General features: G+C 39.5%; 1 protein-coding gene across 1 annotated transcript in view; it reads right to left on the bottom strand.

Moving 5' to 3' along the window:
* Nucleotides 1-23274, bottom strand: part of LOC134865842 (collectin-12-like) — a 40182-nt gene that overhangs the window by 2968 nt on the left and 13940 nt on the right. Inside the window, exons 3-23 of the mRNA XM_063885610.1 lie at nucleotides 16372-16494; nucleotides 13723-13809; nucleotides 12552-13595; nucleotides 11580-12185; nucleotides 11094-11230; nucleotides 10888-10997; nucleotides 10608-10723; nucleotides 8934-8966; nucleotides 7712-7756; nucleotides 5472-5556; nucleotides 4924-4999; nucleotides 4640-4735; nucleotides 4348-4494; nucleotides 3610-3700; nucleotides 3167-3362; nucleotides 2861-2955; nucleotides 1139-1227; nucleotides 905-992; nucleotides 718-772; nucleotides 439-592; nucleotides 213-334 (exon numbers count right to left, since the gene is read on the bottom strand). Coding sequence (XP_063741680.1) covers nucleotides 213-334; nucleotides 439-592; nucleotides 718-772; nucleotides 905-992; nucleotides 1139-1227; nucleotides 2861-2955; nucleotides 3167-3362; nucleotides 3610-3700; nucleotides 4348-4494; nucleotides 4640-4735; nucleotides 4924-4999; nucleotides 5472-5556; nucleotides 7712-7756; nucleotides 8934-8966; nucleotides 10608-10723; nucleotides 10888-10997; nucleotides 11094-11230; nucleotides 11580-12185; nucleotides 12552-13595; nucleotides 13723-13809; nucleotides 16372-16494 — 3595 coding nt within the window. The remainder of the gene's footprint in view (nucleotides 1-212; nucleotides 335-438; nucleotides 593-717; nucleotides 773-904; nucleotides 993-1138; nucleotides 1228-2860; nucleotides 2956-3166; nucleotides 3363-3609; nucleotides 3701-4347; nucleotides 4495-4639; nucleotides 4736-4923; nucleotides 5000-5471; nucleotides 5557-7711; nucleotides 7757-8933; nucleotides 8967-10607; nucleotides 10724-10887; nucleotides 10998-11093; nucleotides 11231-11579; nucleotides 12186-12551; nucleotides 13596-13722; nucleotides 13810-16371; nucleotides 16495-23274) is intronic.

Here is a 23274-nt window from a genome sequence, read left to right as displayed (position 1 = left end):
TTACATTTGACACCACAGTAAGTTGTAATCATTAGCAGGTGAAAAGTACAATTCATAATGTGTGTGTTTTTGACATGGTTACAGGGCATACACACTCAAATGAAATGCTTTTAATAAACAGTTCACAGATTACAGACACATTGGCATATCAAATTAAGTAATTAGAAATGTTTTGTGATTAGTAATACAGATTGAGGAGGATGTAAGCTCACCTGGGGGCCTGTTGTCCAGGTATAGGGGGGCCCGCTGGGAGCTGCTCCATAGGAACAGTGTAACCCTGCACTGCGGTGCCGCTCATGGCATAAGAACCTGATGCAGGCTGACCTGGGTACACCTGTGGTGGATGTTAATAGAACAGTAAGTCTAAAATTGAAACCATTTAAAACCAGTAACATGGAAACTCTGCTGGTTGGTAGCGTGATGTGTGAGTGACTGTACCTGCTGCGCTGCGTTGCCCGGCTGCTGCATGTAGTACTGCTGGCTCTGGAGCTTGGCGTACATGGCGTAAACTGGATCATCATTCATTATCTTGGCGTACAGAGACAGAGCCTCCATCACCTTCACATTCAGCTCCGACAGCTCCGAGTGCTTCCTGATGATCCAACCCACACACAAGAAAAATACATCAACTGAATATTCATCAAATGCATCATCTACATAGTTCAGTGTTACACGTTTGACTTTTCTTCAACACTATGTCACTTCTGCACTGTGTACCTGTCTATATCGTCCAATTTCTGGTCAATGAGCGGTCCCATTTGATTACAGGCACCTGAGGAAAAATAGAAAAGTAGTTGCCAGATTAAAAAAAACCTTAGGTACCAGTACCAGATTAGCTTCTGCAACCTGATATGCATATTTGCCTCGGTTGCATTCCCTTTTAACATTCCTAAATTCAGTTTACCTTCCAGCTGTAGTAGCTCCACGCTGTCTGACTGGTTGTCTGTGGGATCTGCACTCTGGATCATCTGCAGCAGCTGGTCCATTTTGTCCTGAAAGATTTCAATAAAAGTTCCTCGGATGACCCTTTTATGCCATGAGTAGTCTATGCTAGTCTGTGATTTTTTCCAGCCGGAGTTTTTGCTATCTTATTTTGATGCTAGAAAAGCTAAGTGAGCAGAATGTGTCACACACTCACCTCATCTATAAAAACAGGCTCCTGCTCAGGCTCTATGGTCTCCACCTGGATGTCCTCACTGAACTGGACGGTTTTCTTCTCCGTCTTCACTGTAGATTTCCATGTAACAGCGAAAACAGCAGCAGCAAAAAAGCAACAGTAGCATCAGTAACACTTTCATAAGAGGTCAGGATGCACTGACTGGACAATCAGTTACTGTCGAATACCGGCGCAAAAGATTGTCCCAACTATCAGAGGAAAAGAGAAGCTAAAATTGGATCACTGCTATGGATAAATTGTCCCAAAATGTCATGTTCAACAGTGCTATAACAAGAGGTAGCACCACACAACACAAAAATGCTCATCAGATGGGATCATGGTTGCAAAAACTGCCTGGCCAAAAAAAAGTTCACACACTCCAATATTCGTTGGACCGCCTTTAGCTTTGATTACGGCACGCATTCGCTGTGGCATCGTTTCCACAAGCTTCTGCAACGTCACAACATTTATTTCTGTCCAGAGTTGCATTCATTTTTCGCCAAGACCTTGTATTGATGACGGGAGATTCTGACCACTGCGCAAAGTCTTCTCCAGCAAAGATTCTCAATCGGGTTCAGGTATGGACTCTGTGGTGGCCGATCCATGTGTGAAAATGATGTCTCATGCACCCTGAACCACTCTGCCCGATGGATCCTGGCATTGTCATCTTGGAGCATGCCCGTGCCATCAGGGAAGAAAAAATCCATTGATGGAATAACCTGGTCATTCAGTATATTCAGGTAGTCAGCTGACCTCATTCTTTGGGCACATAACGTTGCTGAACCTAGACCAGACTAACTGCAGCAACCCCAGATCATAGCACTGCCCCCCGCAGGCTTGTGACTTTTTTTTTGGCAGGGCAGTGTAGAAGAATGAACACATGTGGTACGACACACAAAGGATAGACAAGCAACAAGCAATGACTACAAAAATGTGAAACGCAACAAACACTTGGATGTAATTAAATGCGTGAAAAACTCCTACCAGACGTCAACTAAACAGCTAGAAAAACACGTTGTATTATGCTTGATGACCAGCTCTTTTTTATGTATACATATATAATGCTCAAACATCTGACAGGACGCAGTATAGGCGAGATCATTTTAGTTTTGCAAAAATTGATGGCAGACAATAAACTGTTTTGTTGCCACACACATTGGAATCCATTTTGGCAAGAATGAAGGAGGTTTAAAATGCAGAACATGCGTCATACGACCAGACAAAGCCAAGAACATAAAAGCAGCATGTGAAGAGGCTACTAACAGTTCAGCATGTGGAAAAGAAAATCGGATTCTGTGTCAAATGGCACACACTGAGAGTTGTTGCATCAGAATCAGACTCAAAAATGTTGCTCCAACAGGAATTGTGTCTAAAATGTAATCAGAGCAACACTGGTTTGACTTCCCAGAAATGCAGACAGTGTTTTACTGCATCACACACACCACCTGATCACTCTCTGTAGCTATTGTTCTTTGCTATTTTACCAGTAGTGTGCTAGAGATAAACTATTTCCCACTACAAGATCAATAAAGCAATATTGCTAATGGACTCAAAAGTGCTATCATAGAACTGAAGATGATATAAATTGATTGTGTGTGTGTGTGTGTGTGTGTGTGTGTGTGTGTGTGTGTGGTGTGTGTGTGTGTGTGTGTGTGTGTGTGTGTGTGTGTGTGTGTGTGTGTGTGTGTGTGTGTGTGTACTCACTCATCTCAGGCTCAGCGGTAAGGTCAGCAGTGACAAAGTTAGAGGGGAACAAACCCACTCCCTGGTACGTTTCCCCTTTCCACCAGTTGGGGTCACTGGAATAAAACAATTAAAAGTTCAGATTGAATTTTTTTTAAATCTGATTTTATCTGATTCGTGTCTTCACAGTGCTGCATTCATTTGTCATATTAAATATTCAACAGATTAGATAAGAGTTTTGTACGGTTTTCAGAGAACTCCTCCTAGCCCTCAATCCTCTCAGTGATGTTTACACCGCTTGTGATATCAGTGCGTGTTATAATTCACCTGTCGTCCAGGATGGTGATGATTTCTCCTGACTTGAAGGTGAGCTCGTTGTCCTCAGCGGCCTCAAAGTCGTAGATGGCGCGGACTTTCCTGCCGTCGGACTTGTGTGAGGAGAGCAGGCCGGAGGTGTTTGGGTAGAGGCTCGACAGCGACGTCTGCGACTGCGGGCGCTGCTCCTTCAGTGACAGCTCGATAGCTGAACAGACAACAGACAGAGATGTGAAATCACGGGTTTGCCCTTGAAAGTCCTTTAATATTCCTGAACATCTGCAATGCATTAAGTCCAGTTCAAACAGTGATCAATGCAATGCAAATACAGAACTTAAAGGGATGCTGTGAATGTTTTTTAAGGATAACACCTCACATTTCTGCATTGACTTCAGAGGTTTGAACATTTAAATAAGCATTCCTTTGTTCTGATAATCAGCTATACGCCTCCTTACCTTTGGCCAAGTCTTCTTCTTCTTTCTTTTTTGTTGAGGTGGAGGGATCCTTTGCCACTAAAGCAGGGCTTGCTTTTGCCTGCTCTGCAGCCTGTGGATAATGGATAATGTCTCATTGTTCAAAAGACAAAATGAGTGGAGTTTGCCCTGGGTTAACTGGGGATAAAGTCTCGACAGTGGGTTAAAATCAGCACCCGATTTATTCTTGTTTTGGAACCAGTTTTGTTCGCTATGCATTTTTGCGTCGCTGTATTTGTGTTTTTTGGTGTCATACTTCCTATGAATGCATGCTTATGATGTGGCCCCTAGTTGCTTTGTTTTTTTCTGAGTTTCGGCCCACAAATGTCCCAAACACAACAAAATCAAGACAAGGGCAGTAAGTTTGCAGGCAGACACACTACACGCATCTATCAGGTAACAACTGAGAGGAATTAATAATGAGTCTATTCATTGTGTTATCGGAAAATCCTAATCATTGTGCCTTTAACCTCAGAATCCACACTTACATTTATATAAATAGTTACATAATTTTTGGGACATTTTGCATTTATTACAAATGTAATGTGGAATGCCAGAGGGGTTCAGCAAGCAGAAGAGAGCAGATGTCTTGGTCGTATAATACAGCTTTTAAACCAAGCCCACTAAGAAGTCCATAATTACAGCAATCGAACCATAGACTAAATAAGAGTATGCTAAAAAAACAAAAACAAAAATCGTCTTTCCACCCCTCACAACTACCTGGGACCCGACAGCTGGGAAAGTGACTCCCTGCTCACGTAGATTCTTGATCATAGCTGAGATGAGGCTGAGTTGGGGATCGTTGCGGAAGTCCTCGGCCCACTCCACCATCAGGGCTTTCAGCTTCTCACACACTTTGGGGTGGCCCTGGGGACATCCGTAAAAACAGACACAGCATGAGAACAACAAACTGGATGCACCCTGACCTAATTGCAAAGTTTGAAAAAATAAATGTAGACAAACTGCCATCATCAGCAGCAACGGCATCAGCAGCATCATCATCGTCACACACCTTGTTTAAGACGTTACTGACTTCACTGGCAAACTCTCTGGAGCACACCTCCAAGTGGAATATCTTCCCACAGTTTGAGACACAAGCACCGAGGAGCTGTGAGGACAAACAACTCATTAGTCTCACCATTTAATCCAGAGCAACAAGTGACAAATGTGCAGCTGATATTAGAAAACAGGTAGCTACAACACAAGTTCATTTCTCAGTTAAGATTGATTCAGTTAGATAAAAAGGAGACTATGTGACGCTCCCCATAACCAATTAATATTATACATTCTGCTTACGGTCAGTGCCTGCATGGCCACATGAGGGTCCTTGTGATTCACTCTTCTCATAATAGATCGGAGACATTCTTTAGGCCTGCAACAGAATGGTAAAAAAACAATTTATCTAAGTTTTAAAAAGAGAGAAAAATCCAAGTAAAGCAATGTTTGGTGAAGGCAAAATATATAAAAATATCACTCAAAGTATTATTGTGGTGCAGCGGATAAGTCCCACCCTATAAATGCTAATATACAGACTTAATAAACCATCTTTGTTTGGTACAGGAATTTATAAAATATCTATTACTGCAATCAATTTCAGTCAAAAATAATGACAATTAGTTATTCTTTCCTCCTCTTGCAGCAGACACGGTTGCTGTAAAGTATATGTCTTTTTTATTGAACATTAAGTGGTCACTATCCATCATACATTTTTCTTTATGCACTCGGTGCCCCTGGTTTCTATCTTTAACCCTTGGATATGTGTGTTTAACGATTGAAAAAACCTGAAAGGTGACTTTATGCCTCGTAAATGTGTGTCAGGTTAAGTACCAAGACAGTCAACTTACCCCGTGCGTGACTGTCCTATCTTATCACATATGTCCAGAATGAGGCCCCAGTCCTCAGCTGTGTTCATCTCACTGGTTGCTTTCTCTGCAGGAGAGAAGCACAACAGCCAGTGTAAGCATAACAAACCACAGATTTCATTTAGAGCCAAAAAGGAGAGGCGAGGATCCTCCTATGATCCGAAATATTAAAGCTTCTTGAAATAAAAATCTGAGTGGCAAGATGTGGGTGTGTATGTGAGATCCGCTCCTTTGGTTTTGTGTTAATCACAGAAATCAGCATAGGCATTAGAGAGATACAGACAAATAACAGAGGCTTTAAACAATACAATAGCACTGCAGTAAATACCAATCTGAGTGAGCTCATGATGTTTGGTTTGTGTTGAGACTGTTGGTAGTATCGATTTAGCTTAAATTAGTAGTAGAGTAGCTTTTTCTTAGAAATGATGCTAACTACAGCTTTTTATTAAGCGATGGACAGTGTTCACTTTGCCATTGTTTTTCTGGAATCTGTCATTCAAATTATTTAGGACTTCTTTACATCCCAAAACACACAGTTTTGGATATTGTAATAAACCACATGTTTTTCTAGATATTCACGAATAAAAGAGGTGAAAGTAAGCAATTTTCTAGAGAGAAATACACTACTATTCAACCCTATGCTCACTGAAAAAATCCACTGACAAAGAGACAACGTAATCATAACTACAGTGGAGATTTGATTATATATATACTATGTGACAATATATATTAGCTTTTCAAATTAATGCGTTATAATTTCTCTGTTTTATATAATTTTAACATCAGTTGTGAATTTGCCTCAAAAGATTGCTGTCAGTATTCATTAACAGATCCTCAAGTGTAAAATATAAATGTTATATAGACATTGCCTTCTTAAATATACAATCAGTAGTTCTAAGGAGATGATTGCAAACAGTGACGAAGAGACATCCATCAGCACATTTATACAAAAACAGAACAAAATAACCACTTGAGCTGAAATAACACCTATTACTCCGATTCTACGTTTTAATCAGCATTAACTACTGGTTTTAAGAGCTATAGTTTTAGAAGGTACTGTGTACATACGCGTATGCGGTCTACCACAAGCCACAACACAAAGAGAGAAAAGGGAAGCGCAGAGTTTCACAAACCACTGCATCCTCTTTCACATGAACAGGCTCATCATATTGGTAAGCCAACATATGAAGTGAAGTGATGATGAGCCAGATGGCTCGCGGTTATTGCAGTTATTTGGACATTATGAATAAATGTAGAAAACATGTTCTGTGAAAAATGGTAACACATACTGCAAGAGGCAAAGTACTTATCGGCAGAGGGAAATGACTAATACTATGAATTATGTATGACCAATAACCATAGAATGTATACACACAATATATACAGCAAATACATAATCCTACAAATGATAAAATATTGAAAACACCTGTCATTTTTGTAATAATGGACCAGAATCTTTAACTCACTTATTTTAAAATTGCATGTATTCAGTTTATTTTTTGGGCTTATACATTTTCGTAATGTGAACATACACTGTTAAATGTCACAATGCAATTTCTGAATAATAAACATGACATGTTATTTATTACTATGGCAGATTTAATGTCATGTTAAACACTGTATGTTAAACATAACAAAATGTAGTTTTGCAGATATCCACTATGCCTAGCAGTATATATACATGTATTAAAAAGGGAGAACGTTAATATTATTTATAATGATCATGTCTTTAATATTTGCTTAAGATGTTTCTAATAACGAGTGAGAAAACCGTTACTTCAGTTATCTGATGACAACATCTCTGTCCCACGTCAAGTTAACCTGTCCATCAGAAAAGTCTACTTTACATAATAATATGAATATAAAACACATATTAAAAACTCTTTAAAATGTTGAACTCAGTGACCGTTTGTCTGATGTTAGTTGCTGCTAGCTAACAGCTAAATATCCCCATAATATAAGGATGGAAGCTAACTGTGGCTAACAGAGCGAATCACAACAAACACAGGCAAAACACACATAAATCATCTTAACAGGGATTACATATTGTCAGCTCATATAGCCTACATTATACACAACAAGACAGATACATAGTATTATTAAGTTCGCTCTTTGGGGGGATATTAAAGCTACAGCCAGCTGAAGAACATAAACAAAGCTGTATTATCAAAGCTAATGTTTAGCTAGCCTGCTAGAAATAGCCTCCAGTTCTGATTACTCACCAACATCTTGGTCAAAAGGGTTGGTCGTGAAGAGAGGCATTGCTGGTGTTCCGACAACAACAGATTTAGCCTTCCTCTGTTATTTTCCCCCCCTCTTTTATCCTATTTCATACAATAAAGACGCATAGTAACGATAACTTCATGAATGTCAAATGCAGCTGAGTCTATTCTACACAGTCACTCCTTCGACAGACGGCAACAAGCGAGGCATTCTGGGTAATCGGAGCGGACAGACGCGTGTTAAATGAACTGCTGTCATCAACTGTTGATTAATTCATAAAAAACATTTCTCAGTCACCTTGGCTGTTAATGTGTCTGCCCTGTCTGTACGGTGGAGAAAAATGGATCAAAAGCTTCAAAGTGTCCTAAAATAAGAAAGGATGTCACGGTCAGGTGATGGTGATCATGTGACATTATCTCATCGCTTTTAGATCCAGACCACAAAACCCACTTGACCCTGTGTAGCCTACTGTTCATGTCAGCAGCTTTAAGGATTTTGTGATTTCAGTGCATTCATTCGGCCTGGAATAATGGAGACAGTTAATAATGGTTGCCCATCATTACAAATAGGGTAGGCAATAGGCTACCCACAGAATGATAATAAACAGGGTAAATAACTCACTGATTTTAGAAACAAAACATGTTTCAAAGCTGTTCCCTTTTTTCAAATGCCAGATAATATTGTTCTGTTTCTGCATGTATTATGTATTATTATGGTTTCTCAAATAACTGTTATTTTCAAACTAACATCCACCACCCGCTTCATGTATTCAATATGTATTTATGTATTTATTTTATTGTCATTTGTTTGTACGATTTACAGAAAAAACTTGTCCTACCATTGCATGTTTTTGTCATTGTCACTTATTATATCTCTAAAATATATTTGATTCATGTATTTCACCTATTGCTTTTTACATCATAGTCCTGTTAATTTATTTTTGGATTCTTTTTTTTTAACAATCTGTGCTTTGTAGTCCTTTTTTTGAACCGTATGATTGTTTTTTATAATAGATGTTACTACATGTATTATTGATTATATTTCTTATAATATACTAAAGATGTTGCCTTATGAACTCAATTCAATATAAGCCAAATACAATTTACACAGCTGACCCTTTTTTTTTATCTTAACCTTTATTAATACTAACAGATGTTGTATACACTTTTTGAAATGCTGCAAATAAATAAAAGTGCATGATGATATGTTTTTTATATATATATATATATAAACATTTAATAAAGAAATACAAGGCTTTTTCATACCACTATCTTTTTGATCTGACAAAAACAACTGACGCCACACACAGTTTCTTTCCCATTTTATTGTGATCCATAGGAACTTAGTAAATTCATTCAGGCTTAATGAGCCTTGAGACAGATTACAAACTGCTACTCAGTCCTTTAGCATATTTTGAATTAGAAAAGGTTGATCATACAACAGTAGGATATGATTATGCACATTTTAAACATGTAACATACTTTACATAAACTATTTAGCATAATGTCTAAATCATTGTACAATGGCACATTCACAAAAAATGTCCAATTGTTAATGTGTTCCTCATACTGGCAGTCTAAAGTCTAAAAAACACTGTCCTTCATAAAACAGCAGCACTGCTCACACTGAGCAACTACTATCAAAAAGAGAAAGAACATATATTGATACTCAGTTTGTATATAGGGTGAAATAAACACTAACTTCATTTCTATTTATCATAACAGTTTGCAGTCTTTTCTTAAAGTGATATGGTGCTCATCATTTACCAGAGAGCTTATTTCTAATCAATGCTCTGAATCTGAAAAGTATTTGACAGTATAAAAATAGTTAATTTTATCAACAACAAAATCCTCAAATGTAGATACATTTTATTTTGTAAGTGTGAAGATAGAAAAGGCAGCCAAGAAATAAAACAATATGAAATTCAATCACAAACAACAAGGTTTTATGGTATCTTTTGTGAAATACTATTTACAGATACACCTGTACAACAGAGGCAGCCCATAATAATGAATAAGTATAGACTAAATAAAACGTATGTTCACATGATTCCTTCAGCACTAAATCATAAAAAGTCGACCAGGTCTGTGTCTGCTGTCTTTTGCACCACAATACGTTGTAAAGTGCCTTTAAGATAAAGACCAGTCTGAGTGTCAGTGATGCTTGACTGATCTGGCCTTAACAGAGTCCTCTAGTCATGTAGAGCTCCTCCTCTTGTCCTTCATTATCCTCTTCATCTTCAGCCTCATATTTTTCCCAAAGACAGCTCACACTGTCAGAGATGGATGCTATAAAACAGGAACTACCACTGGGAGGAGAACAACAAAAAAACACATCAGGTACATGGCAACACCTTTATATGTCGCTTACACTCTGTTACATCAACATTTGTAGCAACAGCAATAATCTGAAACCTTATTATAACAACAACAAAAAACGCACGCCAGATGTGTCTCCCGCTTCTTTCGCAAACAAGAAGGAGTCGAACTCAACTTGTCCCTTTTAAGCTCCCTTACATTCAAGAACGTCAAGAAAGTTAGAAAAATAAATTCAGTTCATCAGTTTCAAAAAGTGTGACCTAAAATGTTTTCTTTCCTACTTTTATTACATAACAACAAGTGGAAAAGGTTCTGCTAGGAAAACTTTTCTTAGTTGTTTAAAATCATAATTGACATTAAAAAAATGATATGTTTCAAGTGAAAACTGAATTTATTTGGTCATGATTATTTCTTTTAATGTTTGTTGTTGTAATACGTATTTTGTCCACAACAGACTGAGTTCTAATCTACAACAGGCTTTGTAAGAAATACTGAAATAGGAGATTTCTAAATGGTAAAAAAGGTCTGATCTATAAAAGGTACTGACGGTCGACAGAGGCACGTTCACAGATGAAGCCGATCCGGTCGGTGCAGTAGAAATCATTCCAGTTGGCGTTGTGGATGAGACCAGCACAATCCTCGCCGTCTTCATGGCCATGGGTCCAGTTATCAGGCTGACCGGGCTTCCACTTCCTGAGAGCAAAACCATAAACAAAATGTATTAAAATTACATTCATAGCACTGTCGTTTAGGGACAGAATAAACAAAGGAATCACTTCAATCACTTAAACACATGAATTCCATCTGATTCATACATTTATCTTTAATCTTAAAATCAATTCGGCCGGTTTACTCACGTGAAAGCAGGTAAGGTTCCATCATCCCATTTCCAGACATTTTCCACCTCCAAGTCAGTAAGGCCCAGCCAGAAATAGCCTTTTCCTGCAATTGCATCCTTTACAAATTGCTACAAATAGAAGAGCAAAACGTATTTTACAGGGTTAGTTTAGCATACACAAGTCTGGATGTATTAAAGAACCCATCTGGGTCTGATTTCATGTACCTGTTCGTCATCGTTGTTGATAATGAGCATCAGAGATGTCATGTTGGTACAAAACTGTCTGGACTCTTCAAAGTTGAGCCTCTGAGTGGAGATGTAATAGCAGCTGTCTCCAAACCGTTTGTACCCAGATGGGCAACCTGGAATTAATAATATACAGAATACAGCAATATAAGTACAGATGAAAGCCCATGCAATATGTTCTATATGTGCCAAAACAAATAATAATAATTCATTTTTTTAACACTTTTTTTTAAGTACGGAAGAGGATGAGGGCCACATGAAAACTGACCATATAGTTAAAAAAGTTCTGACTTTAATCTCAGAATTCTGACTTAAATTCCAGACCTCCCCCTAAAAAAAAATATCAGTTTTGGTCGGATCTAAATAATCCTCTTCTGTAATAAAATTAGACGGTGTTAAAATTGAAAAGGTGATTTTCCTTCCATTTGAATCTATTTTATACCCTTATGTAATGATTTAACTCACCAGGAGCTGGAGGAGTGGGGACAGGGGCCTGTTTCTGCCGGGACAAGGAGCCCTCAGGTTCCTCTGCTGGTTTTGAGGGTTGGGGGGGTTTGGGGGATTGAGGTGGTTTTGGAGGTTGAGGTGGTTTGGGGGTTTGAGGGACCTTAGCTGGCTGAGTGGGCTTGGTAGGCTTTGGAGGTGGAGGTCCAGATGCAGGTAACCCAGGAAGCCCTGCAGGACCGGGAGGGCCGATTGGTCCGACAGGCCCACGAGGTCCCTCGAGCCCTGCAGGTCCAGCTGCTCCTCTGGGCCCCTGTGGCCCTTGTGGTCCTGGCAACCCTGACAAACCATCCCTACCAGGAGCTCCAGGAGCGCCAGCATCGCCCTTTTCACCAGAATTTCCAGGTCGGCCCCCAGACCCTCTTGATCCTTTTGCCCCGGTAAGACCCCGAACCCCGGCTGCACCCTTTGGACCTGTAGCACCTGGTGGACCAGCAGCACCTTTCTCTCCTTTAGGTCCCACTACTCCCAGCACCCCTTTGTCTCCTTTATCGCCCTTTTGTCCTGACTGACCCACTGGCCCCTGGGGACCCTTGTCACCCCTTTGGCCCCTTGGACCCGGTGGACCTGAAACGCAATAACAATAGATGATGTGTCAAAATGTGATGTGACTTTTTACGACTAAACCTGTCATGATAACTACAAACACTATTGCTGTATTTTAAAGATCGTCTTATTACACTGACAAAATGATGATAAAAGAGCACAATAAACCAAGAACAATGAGGCAGCTCCACAAAAAGCCATGCTTTCTGAGCCTTAGAATATTTGGATATTGGAATTGGAAAGGGAAAAAGGGAAAATATTGAAAACCCTGCTGTTTATTCTGGCATCATGTTAGGGACATGTAGTCCTTAACTTAATATTTTAACTGTCCTAATGTGTTTGCGCAGAGTCACAGAAAGAAAACTCTGAAACGTCTTCTTTTCTTACCTTGCAGGATGGTGAAGTTGGTGATGAGCTGTGAGTGCTTGCTGTCCACCAGCTTCATCTCCTCCATCACTATGGAGAGGTTGCTGACCTCTCGATCCAGCCGGGACACCAGCTCATCCTGCTGTGCGCGAAGCTCTTTATTGTCTGCGCTGGCCTCTGTTACACTACCATTCAGCCCCACTAAAATGTCTGAATGTTGCATCACTGTCTCAGCGCAGGACCTCAGGCCGTTCAGGTCGGAGCTGATGGCACCGAGGAGCTGCGCGGCGAAGCTCACATTCCCGGTCACACGGTCCATGTCGTTCTCATGTCTGTCTAACCGTGCTTCAACTTCATCAAACTTAGCTGAGGTGACGTTATCGTGGTCTCTCTGGCTGTCCATCAGCTCATGCAGGCTCTGGCCTTGCTCCTCACTGAGAGACGAGGTGTTCTGGATCTGGCTGGCCAGGGTGTTGAGCTGAGCCCCCAAATCATCCAGAGATTCTCCATTTGAACGGGCCATGGCTGAGTTATTAGCTGCCAAAACCTGCAGGTTCTGGACTTTCTCCTTCAGCCACTCTGTGTCAGACCGTGTCTGCCAGGCTGTCTGCTGCAGACCCTGATAGTCGTTCTTCAGTTTCTGGACCGCCTGGCCTGCGTCTTCCACCGTCTTCTGCAGCGTGCCGAGCAGATTGCGCTGCTGGGACTGTGTGATGTTCAGCGCACTGATACTAACCTGGGTCTGGCTCTGCACTTTGACCTGGCCCTGTATCTCCGTCTGGAGCCGTGCAGTGTCTGTCTGGAGGTTGTCAATCATGCCACTGTAGGAGGTCAAGGTCTGATTGACCCCGCGCAGTGAGGCATCGTTGCCTTGTATAAAACTCTGCAGGGAGACGTGTCCATTCTGCATGTCATCTCCTGTGATCTGAAGCTCATCCAACACGTCTCTGTTTCTGGTTGCCCTGAGAGCAATGTCATTCAGCTGGTTCTGTAGAGCCTTCAGGTCTGACTTAAAAGTATTGATGTTACTTGTTGCATTACCTGATTTCTCTCCTGCTTGATCATCTGAAAAAATAACACAGTAAAATATCAGTGTCAAAAATCTCCTCCTTGCACACATTTAACATTTTGTTCACAGCAATTGTCGGTTAAACTATAAATGTTTGATCTAATCTTGCGGAACAAGACTTACTTAGTTTCTTCAGGTCTGTCTCCACTGCATTTATCTTGCCTCCATAATTCTGCATCCCCTTTGTGACATTGTCCATCCTCTGGACCACTGATGAAAGAGAGAAGACGAGGTGTACAGTATGTACACTAACAGTGGAAAAGGCGAAGTTAAGTTGCAGTGTTTTTCCTTACTGTTCGGTAAGAGGAACCTTTATTAAATGATGTTTTAAACCTTTTGTGTAAACAGCATTTACTGAGTCAAGCTGATTGTGAACAGCAGATGGTGCTGCAGTATTCATTCCTCTCCAGTTAATAACTGTACACTCAAAAAGTAATTCTGAACACAGGATGTTAAAAACATGAAAGAGTTTCCTAGGTTTTTTGTAACCGGGCAACTGAGTATTTTTCATCATTACAAATCTCAATTTTCAGAGACGTTTACAATTTCCACTTCTGAAGTAACTATAAACAATGTCAGAGACATGATGAATAGCACACTCTGACTGCTGCTCCACTTTCTCTTTTCTCATCACATCCGCAGCAAAGAGTCCATCTCCTCTCCACCGTTTGTTTTTCCGTCGGTATGTGGGCTTCTAAAAACTGCACGGCTGGAAAACATCCTTTGCTTTCACTGTTAGCATTCCAGAAGTGACAAAACACAAAAGAATAACATGAACTGGGAACAAACGAGAACACACAGTCCAAAAAGATGTTGGTCAACAGCTGAGGTTATTCAGCTTGAGCCTCATCACTTTCCCTTACATTACATTCTTAAATAGTGAGAAATATGTGTTGTATGTAACATTGTTTGAGATTACTATATTGCTACAGAGATGATAATAGTGACATCCAACCCACACTATCTTATGTGTAACATACCTGCTTATTCCTCTCTGTTAATCTTTCCATCCCACACAGTCATGTATTGGAAAAGCATCATTTAGTTATGTAAGGTTGCTAATTTTAGTAAGGCTTATTGGATGCCTATTGTGAAGTTGTAAGCTATAATTAGGCTGCTACCCAAAACAGGGCCAAGCAGATTAATGCTGATCAATGCTGCAGTAAACGCTTATTGACCCAGCGGAAAACACAAACAATGCCTTAATTCTTACAATAGGGGTAGTTTTGAGGACCAAGACTAAGAAACAAGTTGATAACTAGTGTAGAAATAAACAGTATTTATGTTTTGTTTTTGCTGTTTAAACTGTGCAGTAGAGGAAAACACAACACAGAAACCAGATTTCACAGTTTTTTCTCCCAAACTATTTTGGACACTTGCAGCCATTACTAAGTCAACCTGTGGTTCATGAGACAACAAATAACAACCAAGCCGTAAAATCTACTCTGGGTTGTTAAACCAGGGTAGTTGCTGCATGGTCATCTGTTAGACATTAAAGCCAAACCACCAAAATCACATGGGCTCCACACAAAAACAGACCAAAATCTGTGAACCCAAAACAATCCAGAGAGCACTCAAAGGGCACAACTCAGATTTAGATCTGAACTTGTATACTTATTTTTAATAGACTCATTCCTCACTGGATGAATACAGCTTTTTTTCTGTTGGTTGAGCTGCATGCTTCACCAGGTAAAAGTGCCTGTGGATCAGGTTTGACTTAAAGTCTTTTGCTCAAAGACTTTCAGTTTTCTATGATTGATTAGGGCCAGGAATGTGTAATGTTGAACCATACGCAGAGTAACGTTCCATATTGATGGTGCCAGAGATATCTGGAGTCTTTTTTTTGTTTCCATATAACATCATTGCCCTGGCTCAAACAAGGAGGAACAGTAAACATTGGGTTGCAGTAAGCACAATGTTGCACAGTGACTTTGTTTTCAATCTCCAGATCTGGCCAATCTCCGAAAGATATCAATTCAGAGTACACAATGCATTCTGTCAAGGGAGTCTCATAATGTGGTAAATATTAGGCTGAACTCTCTGACTTGGTTAAATATAATTTCCGATGCTGTTGCAGTTTTACAGCAAAATAAAGACCTAGGGGTCAGGGGAAGAGGAAGTGAAGGAAAATCAAGTGACGGCAAGTTATGATTGAAACTTAATATTAAGGCTAAACACCATTACAATAATAATGTTTTTCCATAGTCACAATCTTAGTTTAGTGTTTCGAATTTTGGTCTTAAAACTAAATATTGGAAAGACTTTGACTTGATTATGATACTAAATGAAGAGTAAGGAGATCACTAAAGTCAGTATGTAATATCCTCTGTGGACCTTAACGTAGTATATACACAATTTTTAGGCGAATCAAGTGTATTTATATAGCCCAATATCACACATTTTACAATTTTTTAAATGTGTCTCAGGGGGCTTTACAATTTGTAAATTTGGCTCAAAAGAACAGGAAGTGGTAGAAATAACTAATGAATGCATTAGAGAAGCACCATTTGATACTGTCTGACTTATTACTACTATACTACTACAACAAGATATTGGACTTGTGAAGGTATATCTAGATCTCTACTTGGGGTTTACAGCCCAGTCTTATTGCCTTATTTGAGTAATTATGGATCAAATACAGGGATACATATTGTGTTTCAGTAGTGTGACAAAATCTGTAATATGTGCAGTTGTCAAGGTTAGCAGCAGAAACTTGGAAAAAACTACAATATTTTTTACGAGAAGTGATTAATGTCTTCAGTTTTGACTCACCTTTGTATCCGAGTATGGCCACCGCTATGGTGAGCAGGGCACAGAGAACATACAGCAGTGCTATAGCCGCCCTCAGAGCCCAGTCATTTTTGCACTTGGTGCACTCCGAACCCTCCTGAATTCCTGCAACATACAACAGAACTGGTGTCAAAACTCGTTTTACACTGTGCAGTTAGTGTGCCAAATCCTAGTAAAAGAGGACAATGTTAAGAAACAGTAGTAACTCAAATATTGTGCAACTGGAGCTGGGAGTAAAAACAATTCCGGCAAAAGTTTTTAATTCAAAGATGAAATCATACGTGATATTTTTTAATTTAATAACTAAGTTTATTACTGTGTGTAAAACGGGACATGCTGTGCCTTTTTTCAGCCAAGTATGAATTGAAAACATTTGCCCTCATGAATATAAGACTCAGTTTGAAACTTAAAAACACTGCACATGTGTTCACCATACGATGGAGAAACCAAAACAAAACAGCATCACGTCTTTCTATGTAATTCCTTGTAGCCATTCAGCCCGAAACCATGGTGCAGTGAAATTTTAGGTTATACATGTGATAGATGTTCATTACTTTTAAGCCTATGTCCTGAAAGCCCCTAACACCATGTGATACAGTGCTAAACATTATACTATAGGCAGGATGTTTACTTTACTTCATTAGAACCAACCATGTAGCCTCTGGCAGGCAGGGGGAGGCAGCTGGTGTACATTCACAACAGGCAATAAAGATCGTTCTGGAGATGGAACAAACTTTAAATCACGATATATAGTAAGAGAGAATTTGTGGAAACCATTAAAAGTGTACTAGAGAGAAAGGTTAAAGAATAAATGGTCTCGGCAAAAACAAAACTGTTAAAAAAAACGTTTTTGTAACATTAAACGTGTCTTCAAATCTGAGCTTTTCAAGGTGCAACCAACAGAAAAACTATTATGGTATAATGTTCTTTCTGGCAATGATATTGTGCTCAATAAAATTAATTGCTGAGGCCTATAAATGGAATGGCATCGCTAAAATATATGGAGCCATTTGAAGCAGTTAGACAATAATAGTAAGATAATGATAGTCCTGAACAATCTAACGTTGATCAGCCACTCAACCAGTTTATTTCAAGGTGAAACCAAAGTGAGGACATCTGCAATGGGAAAATCCTTTATTGCAAGGGAAAACAGTAAGTGTGGATAACTTAGCAGGTAAAACAAAGTTGGTGTTTGCTTTGTTGCGTTTTTATTATGATCACCTGACTGTGCAGCCATTCCCATCATTACACAATTTTGCCTTCACATTCAAACATGGCATTGACATTTTGGCTGAATCTATTGTTTCCACTGGGGGAAGCTACAACAAGCCACAGCTGGACTGACATGTTCGTATGACTTCAGGGTATCGGAGGCCCGTCTCTGTCCCTTCAGGTCATGCCCCGCGCGATGGGACTGAAAGTGCAGCCACAAGAGGCTCCATCCCGCACAGTAAGGGGTGGGCCCGGACCACCAGAGGGGTACTGGGGGGTTTGGCCTCTCGGCTTTGGACCCATACATCTGTGCAAACATCACATCTGACCACCTCAAAGGGGCCCAGCCTTGGACCATACATGGATATGCAGGCGACTGTTGTCCTGATGTGTGCTGAGAGCCTCATGTTGGGAGTCAGTGTGGAGAGCTGCATCAGAGACCCCCCTCCCCCACTGGTCCGGACCACATGCTGCTTAAAGGACAACATCACACCATGTAAACAAGCAGCCGACCGTCTGCAGGTTCTGGGTCAAGAGCAAAGCGGGGGTGGTATCACTGTGTTCATTAGAGTTTGAACATGAAGGCAGAATCGTTTCTGAGACCCTCATGCTTTCAGGGTCACTGAATTTCTAAAACTTTTTCACAGGCAAAACTCCTTTTACTCAGGCACTATTAAAGATGTTTTAATAATTTTCCACAAACCTCCCACTACTACTACTACTACTATAATTTTAACAGTTTCTTAAAGGTACAATCCCCCCACATACCTTTATTAATTACTGTACTGTACGTCAGATTGTGTTATTAGAAACAGAAAATGACCTAATCATGACTATTTCTGTCATCTATCAGCAGTTTAACATTGTGTTGATAAATGAAATCACTTTGATATTAATATATATATATACATATTCATTTTTTTAATAAAATAGATGAACTCTCTGATTTTGTTGTATCCATCTCGATGTTTGCTATGTCCACCAACGTTATAAGTTCAACACTAACTCAGTGGTATGCTCTTTACAGAAAGGATTTAAAGGTTGAAAAAGATAGGAAGACTAAATAAAAAACAGCGTTTTCCAAACTATTCCAAAGTGAGGGGGATGCAATGGAAACATTTTTAGGATGTGACTCGGCACATGGGTGTTCAGGCAATTTGCACGTCCGAAAAACGTTTTTCTAAGACGGTGAAATCTTAAATTAAGATGAAAATGATTAAACTGTCAGGACTTTGACATCAAAATTCCACATGCAGAACCTGGCAGGTTACAAACCCAGACTGTCATGTTCTCACAGCAACGATGCTTCCACAGAAATAACATGGAAACTAATTCTGGGCAGAGCAGCATGAAGCTCATTCCAGGGACGCAACATTTTCCCACTGCTTGTGACAGGAGTGTTTTCTGTTCCACTCTAAGGGATTTTGCTTAAGCAACAGATCTTACAGCTATGTGACATAAAGTAATAATGAAAGTGAAATTGCTTCCAAGGTTATTTCAGTATTGTGTTACACGGAATCCAAAAAGAAAACACAAACCAGTGGGGTTTTATACTCTTCACTCTTTATTCTTTTTTACTTCAAACAAAAAGCAGATTCCTACTTTCCTTGGGACAAATAAATAATGTATTTTTTATTAGTATTAATTTAATGAGATATTCAAACACATTTGATTGCACTTTGCAATTTACGTCTGTATTATATACTAGGTCTAAACAGTTACTTGATGTCATGCTTTGTCATAATTACATCCACAGAGGATCTTGAGGAATGTTAAGGTCATCCCGGTAAGTAATGAAACATGAAATAAACAGCAAAGCCTTTGAAATCCATAAGGATCATTTACAATCTTTGCAAGGGTCACAAAAATGTTGATAAAGCAATCAACTTAAGACTCAAAATCAGGTGTCACCATCATTTCTTCTTTGCGTGTACTGCTTAGTAAGTTTTGTGTTACATACCCCAGAGATGTACCTCATTCAGTGAGTGTGTCGTGTTTCATATCCACAGGCCCATTGAGACTTTTTGCTGTCTACGCATAAAATACCACAGTACATAAACATGCTGACACATACATATCATGAGCTGAATGAAAACACATTGCCAAACTAAATGGTGCGGTGCAGAACACGGTAGGACTGCTGAGAGTTAAAAAGCTGGACGGCAGCCAGGACGTCCCAATCAACAAGATGGAAACTTGCCAGATTATCCTCAAGAGGAAAATAAATGCCAGAAAAGCCTCGATAGAGCAGAGGTAACATGGAGCATACCGTATCTTACGTGTTATTGCTGTCAAGTGTGAAACATGCAGCTCCAGTTCTGGCCTGTTTTTTGTTTTTACTGAAACCTTTATAGGCTGAGTTTTATGAGCCAAGACAAAAACAAGCGCAAATTTGCAAAAGCTACGACACAGATGCAACCATGTGTTCATGCATTCACACACATCCACAGAACTTCACACACTTTTTATGTTCTGCCTCCTAGGGCTAGAACTTGGGCTGCCAAAAGGTGGCAAGTTGTGGAGTGACCGTCTGTCACATCTAATTATAACTATGAGTATCAATCTCAGCACTACTTTACAGCCATGTTAATGATGTGGCAGTTAACTTTGTTGGCCTGTCAGTCCATCCACCAATTTGGACAGATCAAAGATATCCATGGTGTCCAAAGGGTGACTCCTAATGACCTGTAGGTAATCCTTTGACTTAAACAGCAACAGCAAGTCAAGTTTTAACTTATTTATTTAAGATCAATCTTTAAATCTGCCAGATGGATTCTAAAGACAAAGAATGGGAGAGAAATCCCTGTATCCTGTTAGAGTGAATTATACTAGCTTTGGTGTTCCTTTAAAGACAAGCAATATCATCAAGACAGAACTTTAATTTGTCCAATTCTTTGTTTTATTACCAAATACCTGCAAAACTACTTTACATTTCCACCAGCATCAGTGTTACTTTATATTTAGTGCCAATACATTTAAGCTAGCTAATCTAAGTAAACACAGAGAAGACAATAACATACAATAACATCAGAAGGTTAGCATTGTCATTGTTAGCATGGTGACGTTAGCATTTAGCTTAAAGCACCACTGTGCTAACTTAAAGCGTCACAGGTAACTCAGGTAAAAAACCTTTTCAACAGAAAGATTATTTGAAGAAACATTTTTGGAATTAATACTGAGAAGAAGTGAATCATTTCTGTTTTAACTATATGTATATTTGTTTATAAGCTAACTGACAGGCAAAGAAACAGGAATGACGAAAAAAGAGGAAGAGAGAGAACACTGAGGTAGTCCAGTGTGGTGTAAAACAGCTGTATTTCATTTGGACTCTGAGTGAGTCAAAAAAGAAAAAAGAAAATCAACACTTATTCCCTTATTCCATGTACCTGCCTTTAGACTGGCCTGCATGCCCCGTCTCACTCCTGGCAGGCAGTGGAAACTTCCACAGCAACACAAAGAAAGCCTGTACAGACTCAAGCCTTTTTGTGTGAAGACCCTTTGTGAAGAGTGTTAATACTATGTTATATACAGTAACTGGGTGGCTACCATAGCCAAATCTGGTCACAGGCTAAAACCCAGGAGTCGCACAGACAGGCCATGCCTCTCTACTCTACCTGGATGGAGTCTGACAAATTACAATGTCGCCAAATTCTGCATTTACCTCTGACATTTCCAGAGGGAACACACAAATCTTTAATTTTGAGTGGTTACGCTACTATGTGGTGTCTGTCCACAAATGTACAAACTGTCAAAACTACAATTACATCTAATTGTGGCTCATGTTAAGTTTGTAATTTCCATAATCTCCCTTGAACTGGTTTAAAATTGCTTCATCAAAACAAAACAAACTTGAGTAGTAGACAGCTAAATGTTTAAAACAAACCACAGAGGATTACTGAGGATGATATAAAAAATGTTGAGTGTCAAAACAATAATTTAATTGTTTTTTAATTCCTGACAAACTAAATAAGTTAATTAGCCACATTACTCAAACCCACTTGAATGAAGACAGCGGGTAAGACATAACCCTACTGTCAGCTTAGATTTCCCATGGAGGTCCCGATTCAAAAATAGAAGGCCCGTTATTAATGATAGTTCAAACGACAATTACTTTGCTGCACATTTTGATTAAGTGGTGTTTCAGAAACCCCCAAACCAGTAAGTCCCACCTTTTTAGCTTGTGACCCCTAAAAACTATGACATATCTCCATGTAACTCCTAATCAGTTTAAAGCTTAAAGCAGTTCAACCAAACAGAGATTTTTCCTTATTGCACATTTACTATTTGGAGGAAGTTAAGCCTATTCAGGTGACCAATGTTTCAACATTTCATTTGAAATCAGGAAAGATAAGAGGAAAGGTAAACAAGACTGGGTCTACATAGCAATAGCGACTCAGTCTGGATGTACTTGAGCTAAATATCAACATCGTCATGCTGACAATCCTTCACACTATAATGCTAACACTTGGTTATGTAGGTTTAAATAAAGTAGTCTTCTCTTTTGCAATACAGTACAATTCAAACAGATAAGACAAATATTATTGTTCTTATTTTTCTTCTTGGGGTTGAAGAACTGAGATTGGTACTTCTGATGTTTTCCTTCAAACAATGTTGAAACTCAAACTTAGTGCGCTGGGGTCGTGGTGTCCCCCTCTGGCCCTATTAGCTCCTCCAGTATTTACAGTTGCCAACAGGAATGTTAACAAGTAAACACTCTCCAATAGAGGAAGTCAACACTGAGACAAATTACTAAGGCATTAAGGTCCTTGAATTGCTGAGCTAGCCTATGATTTTTTAGTTTTTTTGTTACACTCACTACCTACAGGTTTATGACACTTTAAATTGAGCCCCATTCCTCTAGAACATCTGGTCCTTGTTACAGTGGAGCCAAATCAAAGGATGCATGCAAACACTTGATACATAATCCCTTCATGCCAAGCATCATAAGGATAACGTGCTAGGCTCTTCAACTTTGCCTTCTGTGGGCTACTTTGGGTGTTTTTATAAGAAACCTTCTCTGTGGTGCTCATGATGAGTAAGGAGATTGGTGGTTTACAGTCGCAAGAGATCTCTATGTTGGGTTGTTTAAAGAAAAATAACATGTGGATGGCTGCATGTCTGAACAGGATGACAAGCTCTCATTACACATGAACACAAAACACCCATTGCCTAAAGCTGACCAAGCTGAATAAGGTCCTTTGAAAGTCTAGCCACTATAACATAAACAACATGGGGCATACAGTACAATATGGGCAAGTGTCTCTGGCAAATATCCTCTTTAGCATCATCCATTAAGTGTTATGCTACACAGGCTTGCAGAAGAAAATACTTAGGGAACGTACAAACATGATTAGGGAGGAAGAGGGGGTCCTTTGCTGAAGGAAAGGTCACTTCATTCTTAACTACTGAGATTTATTCTGCAACGTCAAATTGTTATACCACATACACACATAGGTTGCTTTCATTTTTATATACAGTCACAATTGATGTCATACATATCAGTCCGTAGCATTATCTGATATCATTCATAAATACAGTATTTTTATTAAGTAGAATCCCATGTGTTGTGTTCATTCTCCCGCAGTTATGACCATTTACTTAACAACTAATCAGAAATGGTTGCTTGAATTGAGTGGGATGATGGTCGGAAGGGACTTTTTACAAAATTATGTA

The sequence above is a fragment of the Eleginops maclovinus genome, chromosome 6, assembly GCF_036324505.1.
Source record: "Eleginops maclovinus isolate JMC-PN-2008 ecotype Puerto Natales chromosome 6, JC_Emac_rtc_rv5, whole genome shotgun sequence".
NCBI lineage: Eukaryota > Metazoa > Chordata > Actinopteri > Perciformes > Eleginopidae > Eleginops > Eleginops maclovinus.
This window is presented reverse-complemented; position numbering and strand designations above follow the sequence as displayed.